At 41.8% G+C, this 23,682-nt stretch overlaps 1 protein-coding gene across 5 annotated transcripts in view; it reads left to right on the plus strand.

The window, feature by feature from the left end:
* Positions 1–23,682, plus strand: part of LOC139651634 (protein shisa-6-like) — a 64,015-nt gene that overhangs the window by 35,041 nt on the left and 5,292 nt on the right. For 2 of the 5 annotated variants that reach the window (XM_071528635.1, XM_071528636.1), the window contains 3 exons: positions 19,448–19,510; positions 20,612–20,632; positions 23,336–23,464. In XM_071528635.1, coding sequence (XP_071384736.1) covers positions 19,448–19,510; positions 20,612–20,632; positions 23,336–23,464 — 213 coding nt within the window. Of the gene's footprint in view, positions 1–19,447; positions 19,511–20,611; positions 20,633–23,335; positions 23,495–23,682 lie in introns of all 5 variants that reach the window. The other 3 variants (XM_071528637.1, XM_071528638.1, XM_071528634.1) reach the window with 2 other exon arrangements.

Below are 23,682 nucleotides of genomic sequence, written 5' to 3' on the forward strand. Positions count from 1 at the left end.
TATTCAAATTCCCTCTGTAGGTTGCACCCACACCTAAAAATGCACCTTGTGCTATTGTGATTAGGAGAAATTTATTCACTGCACTTAACAACTAAATAAGATACCTTGGCTTCTTAATTACACCCATCCAAGGCACACAGGTATACAGTGAGACCTGTCCTGATGTACACAGCAAACGCAATTACACCCAGCTGCCATAAAAACACACTATAGTAAAGACCATTAATTCTTTACACATTTCTAAAGTCCCGGTAAAGTGTTCATAAACATTTAATTGAGCTGCACAGTACATGCTTCATTTAAAGTGTGATTGGTTGTTATATTGCCCAACCAATTGTCCATCCTGTACAACAGCCTGTTTAAATCTTTATGGTGTTTTTTGCTGGTCCACATACATTTTGAATCCGCCCGCTGAATTAAATGGAATATAAATGGGTGCAGCTGTCGGTACCCATTGCATGTCTGAACATCTTCCTTTTTTTTTCTTAATGAGGTTTTCACGGGAGTTTTTCCTATACTAGTCCTCATTGAAGGTCTAAGGCTGGGTGGTGTCATCGTAATTTCTTGTTTTCATAATGTGAGTGTAGTGAAGCTCATTGAGACTATAACTGCGATTAAGGGCTAAACAAGTAAACTTAAATCATATGACCAGCTCTACTAGATCTCTCCACTGGATCTCCAATGTGAATACTGCTCTTGTGTCATTCACAAAAGCAGAAAAAGCAGGATTTGTCAGATCTTTATTCACCACCCGCACGCACCACTCCAACTGATTGGGTCCATTGTTGCAGACGCACGCCTGAGCGTTCAACTTCTTGTCATTGAGGGAAACGCAATTAGCTGAATGTAGTCGGCAGGGATCCAGGATGAAACACGACATTTTGTTTTGGGAATTTGTTCGATTTCAAAGGAATGCGCCGCATTAACGTTAGAGCGACACTTTGGCAAACAACTACGGATACGAGTAAATATTTGAAGGGAGATTAGAGAAAGGAAAACAGATGCCACTAGGAGTAGCTCCACTGGCTTTTACAGGATTAGCCAACCACTGACTTATGTACAGTCGATCTAATGTGTCGTATTCTTAGTGAGGGAGATATTTGAGAGATTTTTTGCAACAATATTGTATTCTAGATCTGGATATTCGTGTGTGGTTGTCAGAGAGAAGAATGTCCTCCACATACTGTAGTTAATTGGCTTTCCCATCAGTAGTAGGCTAGTTGATATTGCTTTTACTCGCTTTTCTGTTTCAAGACCTTCGCATATCTGTATGATCACAAGAAGAACATGTGTGATTATCTTTTAACACGTTGCCTTTGATTTAGTGACGTAAGCCTAATCCACCCATCACAATTTGTTTACCAAAGACTTTGATGCTGGGGAAAGCGATTCCAAAAAAAAAAATTCTGGGGAATGAAAGCTATTTATTCGCATTTTATGAATATTATGATTAAAATGAGTCGTGATGCCTTGCTAACCGACGTTGCACTGGCAATAATTTTATTCAGTAGAGGTTGATGCTAACTATTGCGGCAATTAAAATGTCACAGCGAGAGAAAAAGGGCTTAAGAACACAGGCTGCCAATAAGATGCGATGCGGCCCGAGCTCAGATAACGAGATCAGAGAGAGAGAGGAAATGAAATTTAGTATGAGAGCCGGCATATTTAACACTTGACCCCATTATGGAGAGTGAGCAGAGAGGTGTGTCTCTGCTTTATTGCCCTTTGCACCGACTATGTTCATTTCAGAAAATTACATGATCTTTGGTTAGTATTCATGGCCTACTTTCTGCTGTGATATTCACAGAGACTGTCAAGATCAGACATTGAATTAATAACTTGCATACTTATTAGATCGCGACTCTCCAGCTCTCTCCAGCTTTCTCATATATTAAAATATCTGTGTGTGTGTGTGTGTTAAGTGTGTGATAATGCGTGAATGTGTGCAGTTCATGTCGCGTGCGGACCGTAAAACGTTAAAGCACAAACGCAGCTTTACACTTAATGAACAGTGTCGTCATCGCCGGGGCCGTATGTGGTTACCATGGCGACATACCTCTGTAAATTGAGATGCCTGTTACTCTTCTGGACTAGAGGGAGGTCGGATATGATGCGCGCACACGGTGTGATGTGGACATAAAGCTCAGACTCTCCTCGCATGCTAATGTCCTCCTGGCCGTGGGCTGCGGATGCTGAGAAGCCCTGCGGCGGCCCGAGCCTGGTGACAAGCTCCTGGATGTCGGATTCCTATAAAAACCAGAGGATTCAAGGGTAAAAACGGGGTGGCGAGGTGTGTGTGTGTGTGTGTGTGTGTGTTGGGGGGGTTTTGTCATACAAAACAAATGCTCTGCGGTCAGAAAGGTTTAGGTTGTTTTGTGCCTGGCATTACCTGCACAGGGGGGAGGGGAGGGGAGAAAAAACATGTCAAAGCACACAATGTGAATTACGGAACAAGTGGTTATTATCTCAGGAAGAAAGTGCGGTTGGTTGCAAATGTTTAATACATGAAACACATTCTCATTACCTCAGGGTTAAAGGGGCAGGAAGTAATCTGTGACTTTTAAGTCCCAGTCCCTGCGAACGCGACTTTTGATCCACTTTGGAGAGTCGGAGCGTCGATAACAAGGCATTTGCACTTCGCCAGGTGATATATTCTGACAGAAATGCTATAATCTGGTATATTATACTTGGAAGACTAATTGCAGTGTTTATATTTTGTCATGAAATCTTACATCTTAAATCTTATATAGAGAACATATAAACAGTCTTAAATCATATATACAGAATAATGCACAGTCCATCAGTTTTAGACTCGCTTGATAAAACACCCTGTAATATATGACTGCAAATCGTAAACGCATCAAAAAATATGCATTATAACATGGACATACCTATCAAGATAATTATAAAGTTGAAAAATTGCATTATCTTACCTTTTTCTTACCTTCTTCCTCCCGCACTTTGGTTCCAGAAACCATGAAACCAATCAAACCAAGTTCGGAAAATGAGTTTTGAAAGCTGGAAATCTCAGTACTTGACCAAGTAAGCGTTGAGTTATTGGTATTGATCAACAACTCTATCAACCCGCTGCAGATATATTATAATCATTTTGTGCTATGAGGTGGTAAAAATATACTTATTGCACCTTTAATGGAAGATAGAGCGAAAGGATTGATCTTAATTACAGTATATTTCTGTCACTTGTGTTCTATCGGCTTAACATGAGAACCCAATAACCAAATATTTGGTTATTCGGTGAACACGATTCCATTTAAAGTCTCCAATCAGCTGAACTTGTTCCACGTTGAACCAAGTCACCAGAGACATCCAGAGCAAATAAAAAAAGGAGCTGATTTTGTCTAACTTAATATTTGGGTCAGTCCTGCCTCAAGTCAGAAGTAATTTCTAAACTTTTCTGTTCCATTTCAGCATCAGACTGGATGATTATTGTGTTCTGAAAGACTTGGAAAGATAAATCACTCTATTATTAAATCATCAACATTTTCAGTCAGGGCTTCTCTCAGTCTGAACTGTCTTTGCAGATATATTGCACACAAACACGTTTAGTGAATATTTAAACAAGTCTTCTCAACTCTTTTTGGTTCTATTATTGCCTCGATCCTCCTACTTTATTCTTCTCAAGATAATATTAATGCTGTTATACTGCGGAGTCATTGACTACATATAGGAGCAAGGTGAAATGATAGAGAATGGCTGGTATTGCGTTGTATAATGCAGACCATTACCTGGGCCTACAGGAGCCTGAGAGACTATCATGACTCACATTAGATTAGACCAGGCTTCCTTCATTGTTCCCCAGGGACACATTCATCTTGTGGCAGTCACCAAATATTGGCTGTAATGGTGACAAATGTGGTCTGCATAGTACAACACTTTACAATTTATATTGTACTCTCCTGTATAAGGCCAGTTCATTACTGGAATTCATTATATGCGCTGGACAGACCGGGTAATATTGTGAGAATTGAAAGGCTCCAATTTACTTTTAACAATATGCAAGGCTCCCGTAATCCCTCGCTATAGACCTCATCAATGAAACGGATGGCTGTGAATACAGGGCCCATGAATCTTTAACCAGCCCCGCTCCATCAGGTTGTTTTAAAAGGCCCGATTACAGAACTTGCTTCGCTGGCAGTGCTAAAATGCAAAATGGAAGCTCCGGCTTTATAATCCCCGGGGCTCTGCTGTACCTGCTGTATGTGTGCAGCCCAGTCGTCCGGGTTGGTGTGCAGCAGGTCGCTCAGGTGGAACCGGGCCTCTATGCTTCGGCCTGAGGAGACAATGACATGTCGACCACGGCTCTGATCGCTCGTATTCCCTCGCCAACGCCTCTGTGTCGCCCCCCCCCACCCCCACCCCCCACCCCCCCTTCACCAGGCTGAGTCCTGCGGAGTCCTGTGCTGGTTATGCAACTTGTGTCCCATGTACGTGGACAGGTTCACCGCGCGACGTGCACAGTGCTACACCCCGAGCCTCCACGCTCTGCCCTAGTTAAAGGGGTATTTTAAGACTTCCCAGACGGACCCATTTGCCCTCTAACGGAAGCCCGTCTCCTTCTCAAGTTCAGCCTCTTCCTTCTCAAGCTTTTCCCTTTCTGTCAGGCTGAAGGAACGAGCCCAGGACAGCTGCTGCACCTCGTCTTGTTATAGTGAATAATGTCCTGCCCACTCAGGTCCAAATAAAAGACGAGAGTTTTGGCTTTGTTTGTTAAGCTGTTGGAATATTGTAAGAATTATGATAAATCAGATAAATCAAATAATACTTGTTTACTGTGAAATACAGAAAGCAATGACTTGAATCAGGTTTCTATACAGCTTGTTGCAGGTCTTTATTTAAGAACAGGTCACTGTTCGAACAATAGTTTTTCATCTGGAAAGGGATGCATTACCTTTCATAATGGAAAAGAATAAAAAATCTGACTCGATGATTCGACCCAGCAGTGGCTCTCAGTTGAATTTTTTTTTTTTTTACTTATCACCATTTAATCTTTTGATGCGTTTCAGACGAATGCAATTTCAATAACGCCACATTCACACTGAAGTCATTTTAATAGCTTTTGCCAGACTTATGGAGGAATTTAATTAGCATGATATTAGTTGAAATCGTGTTTCCCACTGTGCTCCGTTATTTGTGCCTCTCTCTATGACCGGTGTTTTAACAGCTTGATGCGCTCTCCTCAGATTGGCTTCTTTTGAATGATGATCTCCTGTCTGTTTTTATTCATCAAATATGGCAAACTGGAAACGAATGATGAATTTCCGTATCTGCGCTTGATTGTTTTAGTCCGCCAAAGTGATAACAGATTTCTAATCGTGTCAGCAGGAAGGAGGCACACGCCGGTTCATAATAGACTCATTATTTCATGTACTCCTGATCAGCATTTCTGGGAAGTTGGTGGAGACCTTGTGTAATTGAGTTTAAATCTCTCCTGCTCCTTCGATTGTTTCATGTGTCAGCTACAGTATTTTAAAGGGGCATGAACCTAATCTATGACTTTTATCAACCTTTATTTCAAGATTCAACATTTTCTTTTTATTGTCATTGTACAAGTACAACGAAATTGCGTTCGCAGCTCCCTGAGTTTAATGCATAACAAACTAAACAATGATAAACAAGTAAATTAAATTAAATAAATAAAAATTGAGTGCGAAAACACAGTGAGCAAAGTGTATTGTTAACTTAAGAGTAGTTATAGTTATAGTTTAAAACTAAAAAGCAGTCAGTATCATAGACACTACTAGTCAAAAGTTTGGACACACCTGATCGAATGAACTGTGTTTTTCATTCTCTTAAAGCCATTTTGATCTCAAGGCTTATGCTTAAATCCTTGAAATTTGTTTCTTAGAGAAATATAAATAGTGAAGTTGATGCCTATGTATGAATTTCTTTCCAGAGCCTTTGCCTTAATTTCCGTGTGGCTACTTAAAAGAATCTAAAATATAAGATAGTTTTGATTTTTTTAAACACTTTTTTGGTCACTGCATAATTCCATTTGTGTTATTTCATAGTTTTGATGTCTTTACTATTATTCTAAAATGTGGAAAATAGTAAAAATAAACACATTGTCAGTTTATTTGCCATAGGGGAGGGGGTGGGGTGTGTATATATATATATATATATATATATATATATATCAGTGACCAGCAGGAATTGCAACATCATCAACAGCACAAACCCCTCCACCCCCTTGTCCCCTTGATATACAGTGGCCTGTACTTGACACAAACATTTTCACAATAGAGAGGAGTCAGCTAGCTAATAAGAGCAGAGATCCAGCAGAACCATCTAGTGAGGAGGTGATATATCACCGTGCTAAATACTAGAACAATGATACTGCTTTGTCATTTGTTTTTTTGGCTTGAGAAAGAAGCTTTTTAGCCTTCGTAGATGAAATGTCTTGTGACGCTGGTTGCTCGCTCATAGTACCGTCCTCCATCATATTAATCAGCAACACTTTAAACCCCCTAGAGATATATTATTTTTGCTACGGGGGCAGCAAAATTATTACCTATTGCTCCTTTGGATGGGATATTACTTTAGTCAGAATGTAGTCCTTTGTGTCCCGCCAGCCTCTGGCTTGGACATCATGTTCTGTTTCCGTGTCAAGAGCAGCGGCTAACACACATAGCAGACTGAATGACTACATGGATTCCAGTCATGTTATGCCCACTAGGATTTCATCTCCAACAAGTCATAACCTCCCGCAAACCCACAGACGAATGTGTCTCGCACCCAAAATGAACAAACGGCGAGAGGTGGAAAAACGAGCCACTCGGAGGGCTTGTTAGTGCATCGCTCTGTCTTGTGAGAAGTGCCTGCATGTTGTTTGCTCCCGCAGTCACAGAGGTGTGTTTTAACTCCCTAGTAGCCCAATTCCTGCAGCCTTCTCATCTCTCACTCTAGGCTATGCTCAGTTTTCATTTAGTTTTCATCTATCAGGTCTTAGAAGTGCAATTTCCTGGTTTTTTATATAAAGCGCTGTCTCTGCGATCGTCAAGATGTATTAGCCACAGGCCCGTATTTGCAGTAAACACACTGAGACATTTTTGCCCTGGTAAATGCAGTCTCCTTTCAGATTGAATAATGTATTTTAGATTCAGCAGAGAGAAAAAAAAAAAATAGAAACATGCACAGGAAAAGTGGAAAAATCTTTCCCTGAGTCTAATTAAAAAAGCTAGATATGTTTGGTTGGAGGGAGAGAAAGAAGTGAGAGAAAGAGATAAAAGAAAGGATCAAGATGTGGGTCGCGGAGGCTCGGTGACAGCAGGAGTCTTCAGATGGAAGACAAGAGGACTGCTAAGAGGTAGCGAGGACTTCATTTATTCCAGCATGTGAAACACTCGGAGGCACGACGCTGCTCCAAACAAATCAATCTCGCAAATTGTTGTTTGATTTCTCCTATTCATCTCCACCTGTAAATGAACGCTTTAAGGTCTCCCAGCGTACGTCGCTTTCATACGCAGATATAGGTAATGCAAATCACGTCTATAGCTGAAAGATTGGTTTTGTTGTTTTTTTTTTGCCACTAGCGACTGCATGTGTGAAGATTTCATTAGAATTCAGCGCTCTTGTATGAAGTCTGCAGGACGCCTGGTCCAATGCAGTAGGGGGGGAAGCCTCTCGAAAGTGCTTTTCTTTGCCACTTCAGTCTGAAAGTTAACCAGTGAATCTACACATTAGGTATCTGACGGGGGCAAAATGGGAAGCTTTTGTAGTCGTGGGGGGGGGGGGGGGGGGAGGTTGTTGAAGGTGGTAATGGTAGTAGAAATGGCATTACTGCAGGAGGTGTAAGTGTTACTCATCCACTGCTGCTCACAAAAACAAGGCTTCTCAGAGGGTTTTGGTGTCCGATGGGTCGCATTTGAGCAAGCAAAGATGGGAATGAGAGTGAGATGGGTTAAAGGGAACCATAGGTTTTGGGTTAAGTAAAGCAAATGCAAGACGCTCTTCATGAAGAGGTTAAAAATCAATTAAAGAGCAGCTAAACCCCCAGACCCAAATCTGTGTAAATTCTGACATCTAATGGTTAAAAGCATGCTACTGAAATTGCTATCTGCTATTGGCTGATCTTTGCTGCCAGGTGATGTCACCACCTGTTGTACTCTGGCACCAAAGATCAGCCAATAGCAGATGGCAATTTCAGCAGCATGCTTTTTACCCTTAGATGTCATGCTTTACACAAATTTGGGTTTGGGGTTTAGTTACTCTTTAATCTATTGACTTGTTCAGGGTTAGAAAAAATATATATTCATTGGTTTTCATTAGGAAGCACAGCAGAACATGCAGAGTAACAAACAAATCCATGTTCCATGCAGTATGGCTGCAGGCCACCTAGAGGTAGTATATAAGGGTGTGGTCATGACTCCCTTTTTAATTTTGTGCCTTCGATTTGTTTTCCTTCTGATATATTGACCCCACACCAAAGAGTGCCGTCTACTTTAAATGTTCGCTCAATATATCCCTATGTAGCGCTCTCTTCCCTGTTTTCCTATTTATGTAGATTTTGTCGGAGTTTACAATGCGAACTGACCTCAGCATGCTGTTCCTTATTTGTGATTTTTAAAGAGCAAAGGCATCAAGCCGAGAATTGATTCTGTGAGTCGGTCTCATGTATTCTCATTTCTGACCTTTTCGTGCATATTCAGTTTGTTTTTCCTTACTCTCTCGCTCCATCGGCAATATATTCTCGCTATTCATCTTCACCTTGATGTCACGTAGATCAGGAAATGTCTCGCGTCCCGTCGAGGGTCGCATCCCTCCGCTGTCACCTATTTCTCAGTCTCTTTGTTTGGCGTTGTGGGATTCCTTCGCCGCTGTGTTTGACCGACCGCCGGTTCTATCCTTATCTGTTCTCTGACCTCTCCTCTGTATGATCCTGACAGCTCTTCAATGCTGCCATACAAAGCCCTACAACCACTCTGCTGTGTTTCATGCACTCCTATTCATTCCTTTTCAATGTTCCCTTTCATCTCCGGCCTCTCACCTGTTTCTTATCTCCCTTGTTCCCTCTGGCTCCTATCTGATCTCAACCTTTCAGATTCAACCTGTCAAATTTTGGCAGAAAAGTACTGTCTTCTGACTGACTGATGGTTTCTCTCCCCAATTCCTTAAACTGCTATGTATTCAGAAATGTCCCCAAATATCCCAGACTCCTCAGCAGCTATTCTTCGTCTATGAATAACAAGTAACTTTTTCTGTCGGCATCTCAGCTTTTCCTGCGCCCATCGGGATAAATCCCATCTCATGTTGTGATAATCTGATTTCACCTCACATCTTGCCTGATAGGTTACAAAAAACAACACTGCATTTGATCAGTGTTTCCCAGCATTATATGTCTATTTTCATTATCATCTCCTACTGGCTTCATTTCTTCCACCTGCATCGCTTCAATATCTTATTTCTAGATGAAGATCCTATTTCATGCACAGGCAAACAAAAAGAATGGGGATTTTTTAAAAGTAAATTTACCAAGTTGTAGTAAGTTACCCATTCACAGTGTGCTTCCTAGCTATCCTGCTGTCGTATAATTAGTTGTCACTCCTGCAGTCAGTACCATGGGGGGTGCTTTGAGTGCTGTGTAGGCGACCAACTGTGGACACCCATAGAGTACAAAGACCTCCCTGAAAAACAAGTCAATTAACTCGCTTCCTAAAAGGACTGCTGTTTAGTTTCTTGTCACTGTGACTGTGCAGTAGTTATTACCTTGATATATGCGTGCCATAAGTGGTTGGAAAAGCGCAGGGTGGTGCCGCCATTGTACAAACAGTGAGCGTGGCGAGGGAAAGGCAACAAGGCCCTCGTCCCACGGCGCCGGAGTGACGGGGGGGAAAAGGGGGGGTGAGGGGGGTGGGGGGGGGGTTGGAGGCAACCGCAGGGTCCGACACACACCACCGCTTATGCTTTTAATAGGCTAAGTATGCTGGTCTACAGCTGTTACATTTTAGATAGTGAACTATGGTGGTTCTTATATCACATAGTGTTGACATGATACCAGAATTTTGACTTAGTATGCAAAAATTTGATATTACTACGATAGTACATCTACTGGTTCCACCATTATTGATATGACAGGACAGAGTACTAAAACTATAGATTTCTCTCTCCCATGTAATGCATCAAAGGCTGTCAGCCAGGTTTGATAAATCTAACTTTCACTTTTACCTACCTGTTGGTAAACAAGCCATTGCATCCCTGTGTTGGAGCTAAGAAGCTGTAAAGGCTTCATTGACTCAATTTGATGTCAAGAGCATACAAGAGCAAAACAGAAGCAAGTCTTAAGTGGAAATTTCATCCATTTTTATCTAAACTAATAAAGGAAAATAGAAGTGCTGTTTCCGGGGCATGTCTTGTGTTTTCAGACTCTGAGCCAATTGAATGGCTCCTCTGGATCCACAAGGTCTCGTTATCCATCATTTTCTGTCGAGAAGTTCTCCAGACCTCCGTTAGTTTGAGACGGAGGTCTGGCTATGCGAGATTATACCACACTTGACTTCAACAGCACAGTGGTTTTGTGCACAGTGGTTTTGATGAAGGTAAGGTGTCGTCTTTGTCGGCTCTGTAAACTGAATAGTTCCATATTTGTTTTATCAACCAGTTTACATGTACTGGGATTCAACTCCAGACTGTTTGAGACTGTTACCATGTTTTCTACTGTTTGACTGTTTGAATTTTGCACTGACTGCTACCAGACTGTGACTCTGTCTATTCCATTTTTATAACTATTTCGATCCATGTGCCATCCGCACGTTTACGCCCTCTGGAGGTGACGTTGAAATCTTGCAGAGAAACATTTGGTGAAAATCAATGTTTACAAAATTCAGTATTGAATTCAATCTTTTGCAATGGTATTGAAGTAGTGTTGAAGTTTTGGTTATCGTGACAACACTAATATCACTTACAGACAGTAAAATAACTCGTGAAACGGTGATGGTCAAGCCGTCTCATTTGTGATTACTACAGCAGAATAAAATGGAGCTAATATCACGATTCATTTTTCTGCCTCACAATTCGTATCGTCACATTTTTGTATTGCGATATATTGAATTTCGACATATGGTCCCATCCCTAGTAATAGCTGTCAATCTTTAATCTCCTTTGGCAAACCCTCCGCAGCTCCAGCCCACCAGGAAGCTCCAGGTGCACCTCCAGCTGAAAAGGAACCCATGGACTTCTGGGGGCTTTAAGCAAAAGCTTTAATAAGCAGTCTCAATATATGGAGTCTCTGCATATTAGCTTTAGTCGGCGTCTCTATATATATCTGTTGGGGTCCTAGCAACAGCAACCAGTGCCATCGTCACCTGGCTGCAGGGCATGTTGACACGGGGGCCCATGGCAGCACCTTTTAACACCTCGGCCCAGAGGCTTTTAGTCATAACCACTAAAATAAAGAAGCGTAGCGGCAAGAAAAGATCAGCACACTTGATGATGTGCTCAGCGGCTCAGTAGACATTAGAATATGTTTCAGTTTGACTGTTTTAATATTCTTCACTCAGGGTTTTTGCCATATATCGTTTCTAGCTGTTAGTGGTGTCATGATTAATAATATCAAAAGCAGCGATTTAAAAAGGTCCTCCTGTTTTGGGACCAGTTGGGTTCAGTCAGCCATTTCCAATCGTCCCACTGTGCGCAAATTTTAATGAAGGTTGGCATTACCACTCGAGTATTCATTTGAGATTTCGTGGCAGGGCGGTCAATATTGTGGATGAAAGCACCTAATCAGCCGGGCCTGTGGCTTCTCAGGCAGCGTGTGGTACAGCTGTCCCTCCGTCTCTCTCAGCCTGCTGCCATCGGAGGCACAGATCGGGCTCCGGCTCGTCATGGCGCCGTATTAATCATAAGTCTCCTAATAAACACCATTAGACAAATGCAATAATAGCGTCTCAACACGTACCGCCTCACAGTGTTCAGCCACTATTAATTAGCATCATCATCTCCAATTGTTTACTTGTCGTGAATGATCATTTAATTAGGTAACTTCATATGGAGGATCCAAATATTATGGATAGATTATAACAAGATCAACGCCAAACAGCTCCTGCGGTGGCTTAAGGAAGCTTAGCTCTGTAGGACAAGCATCAATCACATTTATATGTAAATAGATACAATTATCTGTTCCAATTATCACACACACACTGCTCACGAGGCCGGGAGAGAAAGGAGCGCTTGTTACTTTAATTCTGCCAAAGTGCCAGAAGTGTGAAGGAGACGAAGCAACTGATAAAGACATGTGGTACCGAGCCAAGAAATCCTCCACTCCCGGAAAATGGCTGTAAAATAACACCCACTTACTCAAAGCTTCCTGATAAAAGATTCTATGAGTAATCATTAAATGGCTAGACAAGGAACATCAAGGTTAGCGTCGCCTTATTTTAGAAAGAAAGAGGGCTAACACTTCTGCAAAACTCCCATTAAAGAGAGGCTTCTAAGAATTCATATTAGTCATGAATCCATTAGGCGCTGCTTCTAATACTGCAGCATCTCACCATTACGTTGTATTATTCTAAAAAAAAAAAAAAAACTGGATTCCCATTCAGTTTCCAGCACTTTCTCATTCACCCATGTTTTCAATCTTGCTATATTTAAAAAAAAAAAACTTTATTTTCTTTCTCTTCCTTGTGCCTCCACCTATACGTGACCGTCTCCGCCCCAAGCACATATACAGTCTCCATTTATCCTGCTCCCAAGGTCTTCAGGGGTTAGTTAGAGTTTGCTGTGGGTTTTTCCTTTTAAGAAGTCACAAGGTCGGCCTGAGGGGGGGCAAACAATGGGCTCTGCCTTCAGTTGACTGGAAAAAAACCATGTCACCAGAGCATGATGCGCCCAGGAGCCGCAACACACAATCCCTAATCGATAAAGAGGAAACAAAGATCCTCAGGCCCCCGGTGGGAAGACGTCATGTGTAATGCCAAGCCGGCCGCCCCAGCCCTCCTGTCTCTGTTCTCTCTGTCTGAATGCCTCACAGCTCCCCACACACACACACACACACACACACACACAGATCTGTCAGCATTATAGATGGGGCTGAAAGAATAGAGCTTTAGATGGTGGGGACAGTGACAACCACACAAATAGGAACATTTTGAGAGAACCTGGCTCAGAAAACACCGTCCCCTCTCTCCTCTCCCTGATTTTCCTCGGTGCTGAGATGCACATTAGAAGCCGAACCGCCTTAATAAGCAACAGTCATCTGCATTTGGTTCAGTGTGAATTTTTAGTTCACTATGAATTTTACATAATGCATGAGTGCACAGTTTTGTCTGATCAAAGTGTGAACTTCTGCGTGAACTCAAATTAGCCGAGCCGCACTGAGATGCTTTTCCAAATTGAACTGAAGGATGTAAACATTTAGATTTTGCATTCTGTATACTTTCAATTAAATGCCAGCAAGCAGCCAACCTCGACTCATAATTGCAAAGTCATTAACAGATCTCAGTTGTAATTTTCCAGTTTGTGGTGCCTTCACAAAGCCTGACATTTCTCCTTCATTAAACCGTTTCATCAGCTTGCTTATTAACAATTGCTCTGTGCCAAAATACCAACATAATTATGAGAAAACACGGAGTGTAATTATTCACAAAAATTGTGGAAAAGAACTTATTTGATAATTCATATTCAGAATACTTTATTGCTTCTCTTTTACACCAAACATGAAAGTATTAAAACACTTGATGCATCTTCACTGAAATAACATTACCACATACTGAGTGTCTACTCTTTATACTATGAGCCTTATTGAATTCTACTTTTTAGCACTGAACCATAAAAGCCAAATCATGAAAGTCTCCTAAAGCAAGTGTTCTCTTCTGTAAGTGTTCATTTGATTACAACAAACAGACAGAAATGCAAGGATATCTTAAAAACAAGATATTTTCCTTCAGTTGCCATATGATTTCCACAAATGTCTTGGAAGAAAAGGAGACAAAATGGTTGTTTTACTAATTCAAGAAGCACTACAGTGTCTGTTGATGTTTGAGTGAGATGGAATGTTATTGTCATTCAGTCCAATGAGAACTGAGCAATATGAGAGCCAAGAACCAAGCCATCAATCCATTTTGTTTGATACTGTTTATACAGATACTGTGCTTTAGCTCTATGATTACTGTTGTGCAAGGTTTTATATCCTGGAGTCTAACTGGTTTCATGTGGGTTTTATAAGGGAACTGCATACTGATAACGAATCAAGACTCCTAGCTCTTCTTTTCCTTGGATGCAGATCCCTCTCATAGTGCGGGCTTTTCTCCCCGGACCCACACATAGATTCCTGGCTTGGTCGTTATATTCAACCTGGATCCTTCGGCGTTCCGCTCTGTCTTTGCTCTCTTAAGTCAAGGAGTCCTATATTCCACGGCAAGGATAACGGCAGCTTTGTATGATGTTACTTCTGACATATTGAAGAAGACATCAGATAAATCTGTGCTTATCCTTGTTAGCAACTCGCAGACTCCGAGAGGCTCTGCTCCCCGAAAACACCATCGCTCAAGCTTGTGACGCTGGGTAAGACTGAGAGACTTTATGTTTATGTGACTCTTACAGTTCCATGGAGCACCAGTACTTTCTGTTATACAGTTTTGAAAATGTGCTAATGTCAGCCAGTCCTTTTTGCAGCATTGAGATAAGGTACAGTGACTTTCTCTCTCACAGCTGCAGTCTGTTTTGAGTTTGTGATACGAAGAATTAACTGATTTGTCACCACAGGATGTCAGCAGCAAATAAGTAAAAAAAAAAAAAAGGCCTAATCTTTATAGGATGTGTTGATTTAGGGCAGACACAGTCCATTTCTAGACCATAATTATGCTTCATTCAAATGCTGTTGAAACTATCATAATTATGAGTTGAGATGACACATAAAAAAGTTCATAAAGTGGTGAATACTATGAGTAATTTTCTATGAGTCACTGAGATGTGACATTTAAGGGGCGTGTCTTGATGGAAAGATGGCAGACAGCATGGAGGCGGTGTCACCAATTGATGATTAATTAAAACATAAGTTACATCCCTAATGTAAATTTTTTTTTCCTCTTCGTTCTGCTTCTGCAGCACATAGTAGCTCTGTGCCACTTGATTTCAGCCACCAAAAAAATACTTTTGGGTCAATAATGTTATTATTTCTGGCCAAAAATACTTATGCATTAATTCATAGTTTTGTCATTTGCAGCGTTCATGCCATATCAGAAGAAACGGACAAACTGGATGACATCTCATTGCTACAACTTGGAAATGTTTATGTGTTTAACTCGTTGGAACGCCCACATCCAAGATATCGATCGTCAGGTCAATTGTTGTGACGCTCATTCTTGTTGTTATGAGGTTTTTTACGATCAGCCGATATTATTAAATTCTTTTGAAAGGCCTTGAGGAGCAAAGGAAACCATCATCATTCTGTGTTGACACACTTCCACAATTTATGACCCCAAGCGGGAGACGCCGAAACCCACAAACAATTCCCACATATCCTGCTTGTAATTACCACCATGAGGCTGACGCGAACGCTTTTTTCCCAGTCAGCAGCTCGCATTTACAGTAAATCCGACATGAACACGGTGGCATTAGTGCCTCTTAAAGCGACGGTGATGAATGTTAGTCCGTACCTCCTGCATTTATTTTGGGTAAAATGAATCTGTTATGTTCCTCTGCCAGTTAACGGCGTCAGTTCTTCAGATCGTTTGGTGCTGTGATTGTTCTTATGATGTTTGGTAATTCAGCTGTAAATCTTTTCAGTGGGGTTTGTTGCATGTCACAGATCCGTTTGAGGTTTGAGTCGTGTGTCGTTGGGAGACACAGACGAAACACTAGAAGTGACAGCAAGCTCCCACCTCTCTCTCTCTTTCTATGTCTCTCTCTCTCTCTCTCTCTATCACACACATGCACATGCACAAGGGCAAAACGAGGTGAGCTGCCCCACCGGGTCCACATGGTACTTCACACTCTGCCAGCATAATGACATGGCGTGGGCTCTCGCCATAGCCAGCGTCTGTCCATCAGGTTCCCCAGAGCGAGCCGTTTAAAATGGATCTGGGTCACAGTGGGATCCCCTCTGTCCGCCCGGTGGAACCTGGAAGCATTTTATTCATTTGGGACAGAACTGCCTGCATTATTACAGCCAATCCACATGACACACTTAAGTGATAGCTGCTGCATTATGTATTACGCTTAGCAGGTATGTTCTTTGGCACACTCTCGAGATACCGCTGAGCACTGTGTCAAATGGATTCGCGATAGCGACGTCTCACTTTGCATGATAATACGTGCAATGCTAAACGCTGATATCGAGAAAATGCCAAAGAAATCCCATGAAATCTGCTCCACTTTCTTGGTCAGTGTTGGTGCGACTGCAGCAGCAGCAGCAACAGTTTAAGGCTTTCGGACATCAGCTGCTGTAAGGCAAATCGGGAGCTCTAGCTACAGAAATATCCTTTTGCATTCAATGAAAAACTAAATCGCACTAGCCCTGGATGTTATATAACGTCAAGAACACTCAACAGTGGTTTGGGAGACATGCGTACAAGCTGCAGGCTGAACATTGTTTTCACTCGTGGCTGACTTTTTTTCCCCCCTCCTCAACCATCAAGAAATCGCATGCCGTTAGATGTATGTTCGTAGATATGCGTAGGGGTGGATCGCTACAAGTGGTGGCAACTCCAATCTATGATTCAGCTCACTTCATGTTAACATAAGCTCCTTCACGGACACTCTACAGTCCAGTGTGAGCGTCTAGTGTGTATAGTGTCTGGTGTCAGAAGCCCTCCAGGCATGAGGCATCATGGCTGCACATGCCTGCCCACATCCATCGCCGCAATCACGCCAACAAGAGTGGAAAAGTTGACTTTGTTGCATTTGGTTCATTCAGGTTCATACTGCCCAATTACAAGAGAACCTGGGCTTGTCAACCAAAGTCACAGGGACTCATAGCTCTTTGATTGGAGTTTTGATAACCTGTCATCCCACCAATTTAGAGATTTTAGCAGCAGAAGGGGAGTCAAAACAAATCTGATTCCATTCCCTTTAACTTTAGCTAAGCATGATGGACTTGGCTGCACTCTTTGCTGTAATTTTTCCCCTCCTCTGGTGTTCATACCAGTTAAGAACACATGAAGAAATAGCCGAATACGAGCATCAGTCCAGACTGTGGTTTGCCCTCAGTCCGTCATTTTTCAACATCCATCTCCTTACACCCGTTAAACTGAGCACATTTGGGGCTCATTTCTAGCTTATTACCTCCGCCAAGGAGGTTATGTTTTCGGTGCCATTTGTTTGTTTGTTTGTCTGTTTGTTTGTCTGTTAGCAGGATTATGGAAAAACTACTGGCCCGATTTTCAGGAAAGTTTGTGGAAGGGTGTAGCATGGGCCAAGGAAGAACCCATTACATTTTGGAGCGGATCCGGATCCGACTCACGAACAACCAATAATAGCACGAACCTCGGCGGAGGTCTGCACTCTCCGAGTGCCCTTCTAGTTCGGATTACATTCTCACTCCTCACAAGCCGCACCGCAGTTTGCTTGGAAGAGGACTGAGACCTGCATGTTCAGGCATCTTGGTTTGGTTATTTGGTGCCACCCAATTTTGAATGCCACTGTTCTCCCCTGACCAAACTGAACTTAAGGAGTAAATGCTCCAGATTCCAAATAAACATGCTTGGTGTGAACGTGCCCTCTGACTGCTTTCAGTTTAGCAGATTCCTCAGATGACAGCTCTGTGCTGTGTGACTGCTCGGTGTCCCTGGGCCGATTCATGCCTGTTTACATTTATATATCGACGGCCTAGAGAGTCCCGGGGCCGGACTTTTCTCTGCAGTCCACCCACCTGCCTCACAGCAGCCATACTGGGGCTTCTCATGAGCAAACTAGAGATCTTTTTTTTTATAATGTTTCCTTAGATTAGTGCCACTTTTGGAGCTAATGACTGTATCAGCAATATCAGCAATAACATTCAAATATCTTACACAAAGTGGTAATTGGATCGCACACAAGCAAGCCCTGAACCAGAGTTAAACTCAAAGGAAATCATCTTAGCAGGGTGATTACCCCCAGTCAACTTCTGAACCTCGGTTAAAAACTAGTGGAACATTTTTATGTGTGAAATTTATGAGGTGTTTGGTTTCCCAACTGGTGAAAGGGATGCTTCTGTAATTACACAAGTAGTAAAAGGTTGTTATTTATTTGGTGCAAAGCTGCTTTCATTCCAAGTTCATAGTAGGGTAATTTAGCTGAGCTTTCTGTAGCCGGTATAATTGGTCCCTTGATAAAACCTGTGTGATTGGAAAGCAAAATACAGCTGCAGGGAGAATGGACTAAAGCCTTGTTTTATAATTGTAATTATGGTATATAGCTACTTAAGACCATTTAACTGGAGAAGTCTTTGTGTCCATTATTCTCCTGTATTGAATATCAGTTCAATTGAGGTTAACAAGGATTTCCAACAACACTGAACTGACTTCTTTTAGGTGAATCTTAATAGCACTAAGAAACTTTCCCTCCAACTGTTTCACATGCAGGATCTTATCAAGAGTCAAATTAAATTTCTGTTAGTAAATGTCACATCCACTCACTGCGAAAGCAACATAACTGAAAGACAGGCGCTGGTCTTTGACAAAATAAGAACACAACCCCCTGTCATTCATTCAAAGCTTTCTAAAGAGCTCATATGAGTCTTTCCAGGTATCAGTGCTCTGTTTTCCACAGTCTTTAGTCTGTTAATAGGATGATAAATGAACATATTTAAATGCAAATAAGGTACGGCTATCAAATATCCACGCTTTGTATCATTTGCTGTTGGGAAAATCTCTGCTTTGTGACAGTGAACCAGGAGTAATTGAATAAAGGGAATTATTTTCACTCTGAAATGATTTGCTGTCCAGTGATGGAGGGCTCAGATTGTGTTGCTTTGTTCTTTAACCATTTTAGTGCAAAATAACACAGCGTAATGTCACTAACATCAAATAACTTGTTAAATTTGACCCTCATAGTTATAGCTACGATGGATTACTGTCAGGTATACTTGTGTGTTCCCATCTTAAAAGACTGTAATCCATCATTTTAGCACAGTAATGGTCTACTGTGAATTCTGTCAGGGGGAAGAAATGCACACAAACCCAGAATTGAGCAGTGACAGTGTTTACTGCTCACTTCAGACAGGCAGGCTAAATCAAAGCAGCTCATATCTGTGGACTCATAACCACTGGCTGGATTTAGTACGGCAAAGCCAACTGACACTGCGCTGTCGACCAGGAAGATACAACCTGTCAGACAGAGAATGCGTGTTCAACTCAGAGAAGAAGCCTTTCTGTAAAGTCAAGACTAAGGACTAGATATACAGAGTGCAAAAGGAGAAAGTATAGCAGCTCTATGTCCAGTTATTTCCTGCCATCATGTCATCAGAACTAGCCATGTTGATTTTCAGTGTTAACTTTATTTGTTATTCTCACAATAGGTAACCACCAACATGATTACCAACACAGCCACCTGGATCTTACAGCCCTCACACCCAAATTGGGTAAGCAGACACAGTAATGAGATATTACATGGAGATAGCATTTAATTATAGATGTAACACTGCATGTATAGTGCATGGATTTGCTGATCTGGTACGATAATGTGAATTTTGAATGCATGTCACAGAAGTAGTGTGTGCTAAATCTCATCATGTCTGTATCTTTATGAGTATCTTTATACAGTATCCATGCTAAAAATCAGCTTCTTGTACTCTAAGTTTAAGGACGATGCAGTGATGGTGATTGGATCTGACTTGTTTAGCAGTGCCAAAATGATATATGAACGACCTCTAAATGGGACGTAAGCCAAAAGATTTTTTTCCCAGATCTGACTGAAATGATAGACTATTTCCAATTGCAAGGACGAAAGTATTCCTCTCGGAGGGAAATTAAAATGTGAGAAAACGATAAAGAAGGCCTTGGAGAAAATGAAAAACAAAAATGTACAATAATCAAAGGATTATCTGTGCAGTTTGCTGACGTTATTGAAAAACCAATTACAGTTATTGCGCCCCATCTATTTTTCTAAATGTGATTTTCTGTGAAAGGAGAGTAGCTTTTAGCATGGAATTACTGAATGGTCATACCTCTAAACTGCAATGAAACACCATGTAATTAAAGAGGGAATCAGACTTACTTGTTTCCAGACCCCCTTTCCGACATTCCAGAAATTGCCGACGCCAATGTTTTCTGTCAGTGTTTTGAGGGTAGAGCTAAGAGGTTGTCATTGAGTCATTATACAAACTTTTTCACCATTAATGGAGCGCTGCAGTCTACATCCTGTCAATGCTTCTGCACCTCTTAAACAGGACGGTCCTTTCAGTGGGAAAATGGGTTTCAAAAGTACTTCCAGCACCAAATAAAACTCTTCAAATAGACCCTTTGAAGTCTATTTAGTTTTTGACGCGGATTGTAGCTGTAATGCATAATTCGAGAGTGTAGTTGCCACGTTAGACTTGTGTTAACCCTTATGGCATTGCTTGCAATATTGCCGTTGAGCAAAGGCAACCTCTAGCGTAGGCAGTTTGCCATACTTGGTTTGGTGAAACATACTGTGCACATTGTTTGTTATTGATCCTTTCTCTCTCACTTGGATTTGTTAGCCCACAGACAAATGAGATACGGTAAGTAATACACATGCACTTGGTGTTTATGTGTATCTTTTCTTGCCCTCACATGTTTTCTTCCACATATATAATGTATAGCATATATTCAAAATTGTGTATCTGTACAGTATACCGGGGGTCATGGCAGGAGGGCATTTTTACTCTCTTTTTTTCTTGCATACTCTCTCTCTTTTTCTTTCATCTATATCTCTGTTTGCTGGAAAGCATGCACTTTTTGCAGTCACAAAATCTCACACGGTTACACTCCTTGCCAATCCCTGACCTTTTGTCCGATCTCAAAATCTCTTATACATGCCTTGATTCACTATTTTTTCTCCTTCAGTCCACCTATCGGGCCTCACCCTCTATAACCCACACACACCTTTTCCAACTGATCGAATGTCTCCCCTCTACAGCATATGTTGCTCGGTGTTGTGTGTCCCTGTCCTCCTTGCCGCAGTAGTCGCCCAGCCCTATTTTTAAACCCACCACCAGAGTCCCTGCTCCGCCCCGCCCCACCGCTGCTGCTTGCGCCTCCTGACCCATGACTGGGCGTCCCATATACTGTAGCCACAGGAGCGCAGGAGCAGCGCAGTGAACCACAATGGTGCCACACATACCGCTGACAGCCATAAATGTGAACTGTCATTCAAACGCATTCCAGGACCGACAGCATGTCACTTGAAATGCAGGTTTGAGGAGCTGATTTGGTAGACGACAGTTAACAGAGGCAGCTCCCAAATCTCCTTTCTCTCCCTAATGCTCTGTAGAGGCTTTGCAACTGTGTCACAAATCTGGCAGCCATGTCTGGTGCCATCATGGAGGTCCAGTAGAGAACTGGCTGTGTGCATATAATGGCTAAATATGTGACAACCACACTAGAAAAAGGATTGATACCTGAAAAAGATAGTTGTGATGTGCATATAGATCCATTCAGTAACAGTTTAAGTAAATAGTGAAGTGACATGATGCCTGATAAGGTTGATTTGTTTCCAGATTTGTCTTGAGCCCCTTTGGGCTTTGACCCAACTCCAGTACTCCAGTACTACAAGTTGTAGCTTGACAAGTCAGCTCAGTTAAAGGATCATTTATTTTCAACCTGGGCCTTTGTTTCCTACTTTTTGCCATCATGACGATTGATTGTGTTGAAAATTTCATCACTTACTTCACTGTAGAGCGGCCATATCTGTTACATCGCACACACACACAGGGCCAACGGTAATCTCCAACAGTTAACTGAAACACGTCCTGATTAAATTAATGAATCCAAAAACGGATTAAAAGCAGTTTTAATCGCTTTTTGAAATCAGCTGTTTGAGATTACCGTTGGCCCTGTGTGTGTGTGTGTTGGGACGGCAGCGCTCCTGGCAACCTGGAGGAACGGTCTGCAGTGAAGTAAGTGATGAAATTTTCAAAAAGGAAAATAAGGCTCGGATTGAAAATGTTTTTTGGCTTCATTAGCTAGCTAACTAGCCAGCAAAGTAATTTAGCAAAGCAACCAATGTTAATGTAATCACACATCTACTAGCCACTACTAGCACTAGCTTCTACTAGATACATTAGCCAGTGTGCAAATCAGATGTCACTGTTGCCAACTTGGCAACTTTGTGCTAGATTTAGTCACTTTTTAAACTCCCAAAGTCCCCCAGATCTAGCAAGTTTTTCTGACCATGAGTAACATTAATGTGTTGACTCCCAAAGCATTTGCTGACAAATCGGTGTAGCTGATGCTGACTTGTTTGTCGTCCAAAGAGTTTTGATGATCACATGGTCTGCATGTGAAAATATGTGTTTTTGGAACAAATCGTATGTGGCTAGTGGAATCCATGTGTATTTAAAACAAATTACATGTGATTCATTCATTCATTTTTCATGTGATGACATACCATAATATTTATTATTTATTGAATAATACACAACAATCATACCATAACAGCAAATATTTCTACTTTGAATTTTATTTAGATTTTAGTCCAGTACACTAATGGAGCCAGTATACTGATCTTAGAAATCTTAGCAATGATGGAGCTGGTCATTGTCAGTCTGCATTCTTTTCATTAGATTTCTGCAGGATATTGCAGTCCATGGAGATAATCTATATTTTCATTTTGATCCCCGTATATGCTTAAACAAAAATTACAATACCAATTACAATACCTTCACATCATCTTTCCAAAAGCTTAATATGTTCAAATGTGAGAACATGTCATCACATGTAATCACTTGATTCCAGATGTGGAATATTCATGGTGTCACATCCAGAACATGTGCTTCACATGTGATCATAAACCCCTGAAATGTGATAACATGTTATCACACACTGTCACATGTGAGCGACATATTGTCACATATGAAATTAATGTTTTTATTTGCTAGCTAACAGACAGATCAGACAGCACAGAAATGATCCATGTCTACTCAATTCTAGTGAGACAGACGTTTAGATAAGCAACCAGCTGTTCTCAGCCATTGTTGCCCAAGAGCTGAAGACCTCCAACATGGCTGCCAGAGAGTGTGTTACATCACCTTAAAGCCCTCTGTACCCTACTCAGTGTTTTTTTTTTTTTATCTTCAATCTTCCCAGCACATTGCCCCTTGCCCTCACACTCCCCGCCTCTCCTGCAGTCAGGACCCCCAGTGTATGAGCTCCATCTTCCTGTCTGCTGATTGACTGATTGTGTTCTGATTGCACTGCGCCGATTTCTCCCGTGTCCCCTGTAGAGCGACCGCAGCGGATGAACAACATCCTGACCTCGGCCACGGAGCCCTACGACCTCTCCCTCTCCAGATCCTTCCAGAACCTCAGCCACCTGCCGCCCTCCTATGAGCTGGCCATCAAGTCTGACTTAAGTAAATACTCGTCCTCCCTCCACAGATTAAGTAGGTGTTCCTTCATTAGATCCACCGTCGTGTTTTGCTTGATCGCCTGCCGCTGCAACCGCCTGCCGCTGGCAATGCACCAAAAGGCGGGAAATGAGATTGCCCTGTACATTAAAGGATTGCCACATGCACCATGACCGGTCTGGTGATGCAGCAGCACCTGAATAGCAATGTCCATTACAGAGACA

The sequence above is a fragment of the Centroberyx affinis genome, unplaced genomic scaffold, assembly GCF_046629955.1.
Source record: "Centroberyx affinis isolate AG114_WGS23_722 - 3 ecotype Tasmania unplaced genomic scaffold, CSIRO-AGI_Caff_v1 ptg001691l_1, whole genome shotgun sequence".
Classification (NCBI taxonomy): domain Eukaryota; kingdom Metazoa; phylum Chordata; class Actinopteri; order Beryciformes; family Berycidae; genus Centroberyx; species Centroberyx affinis.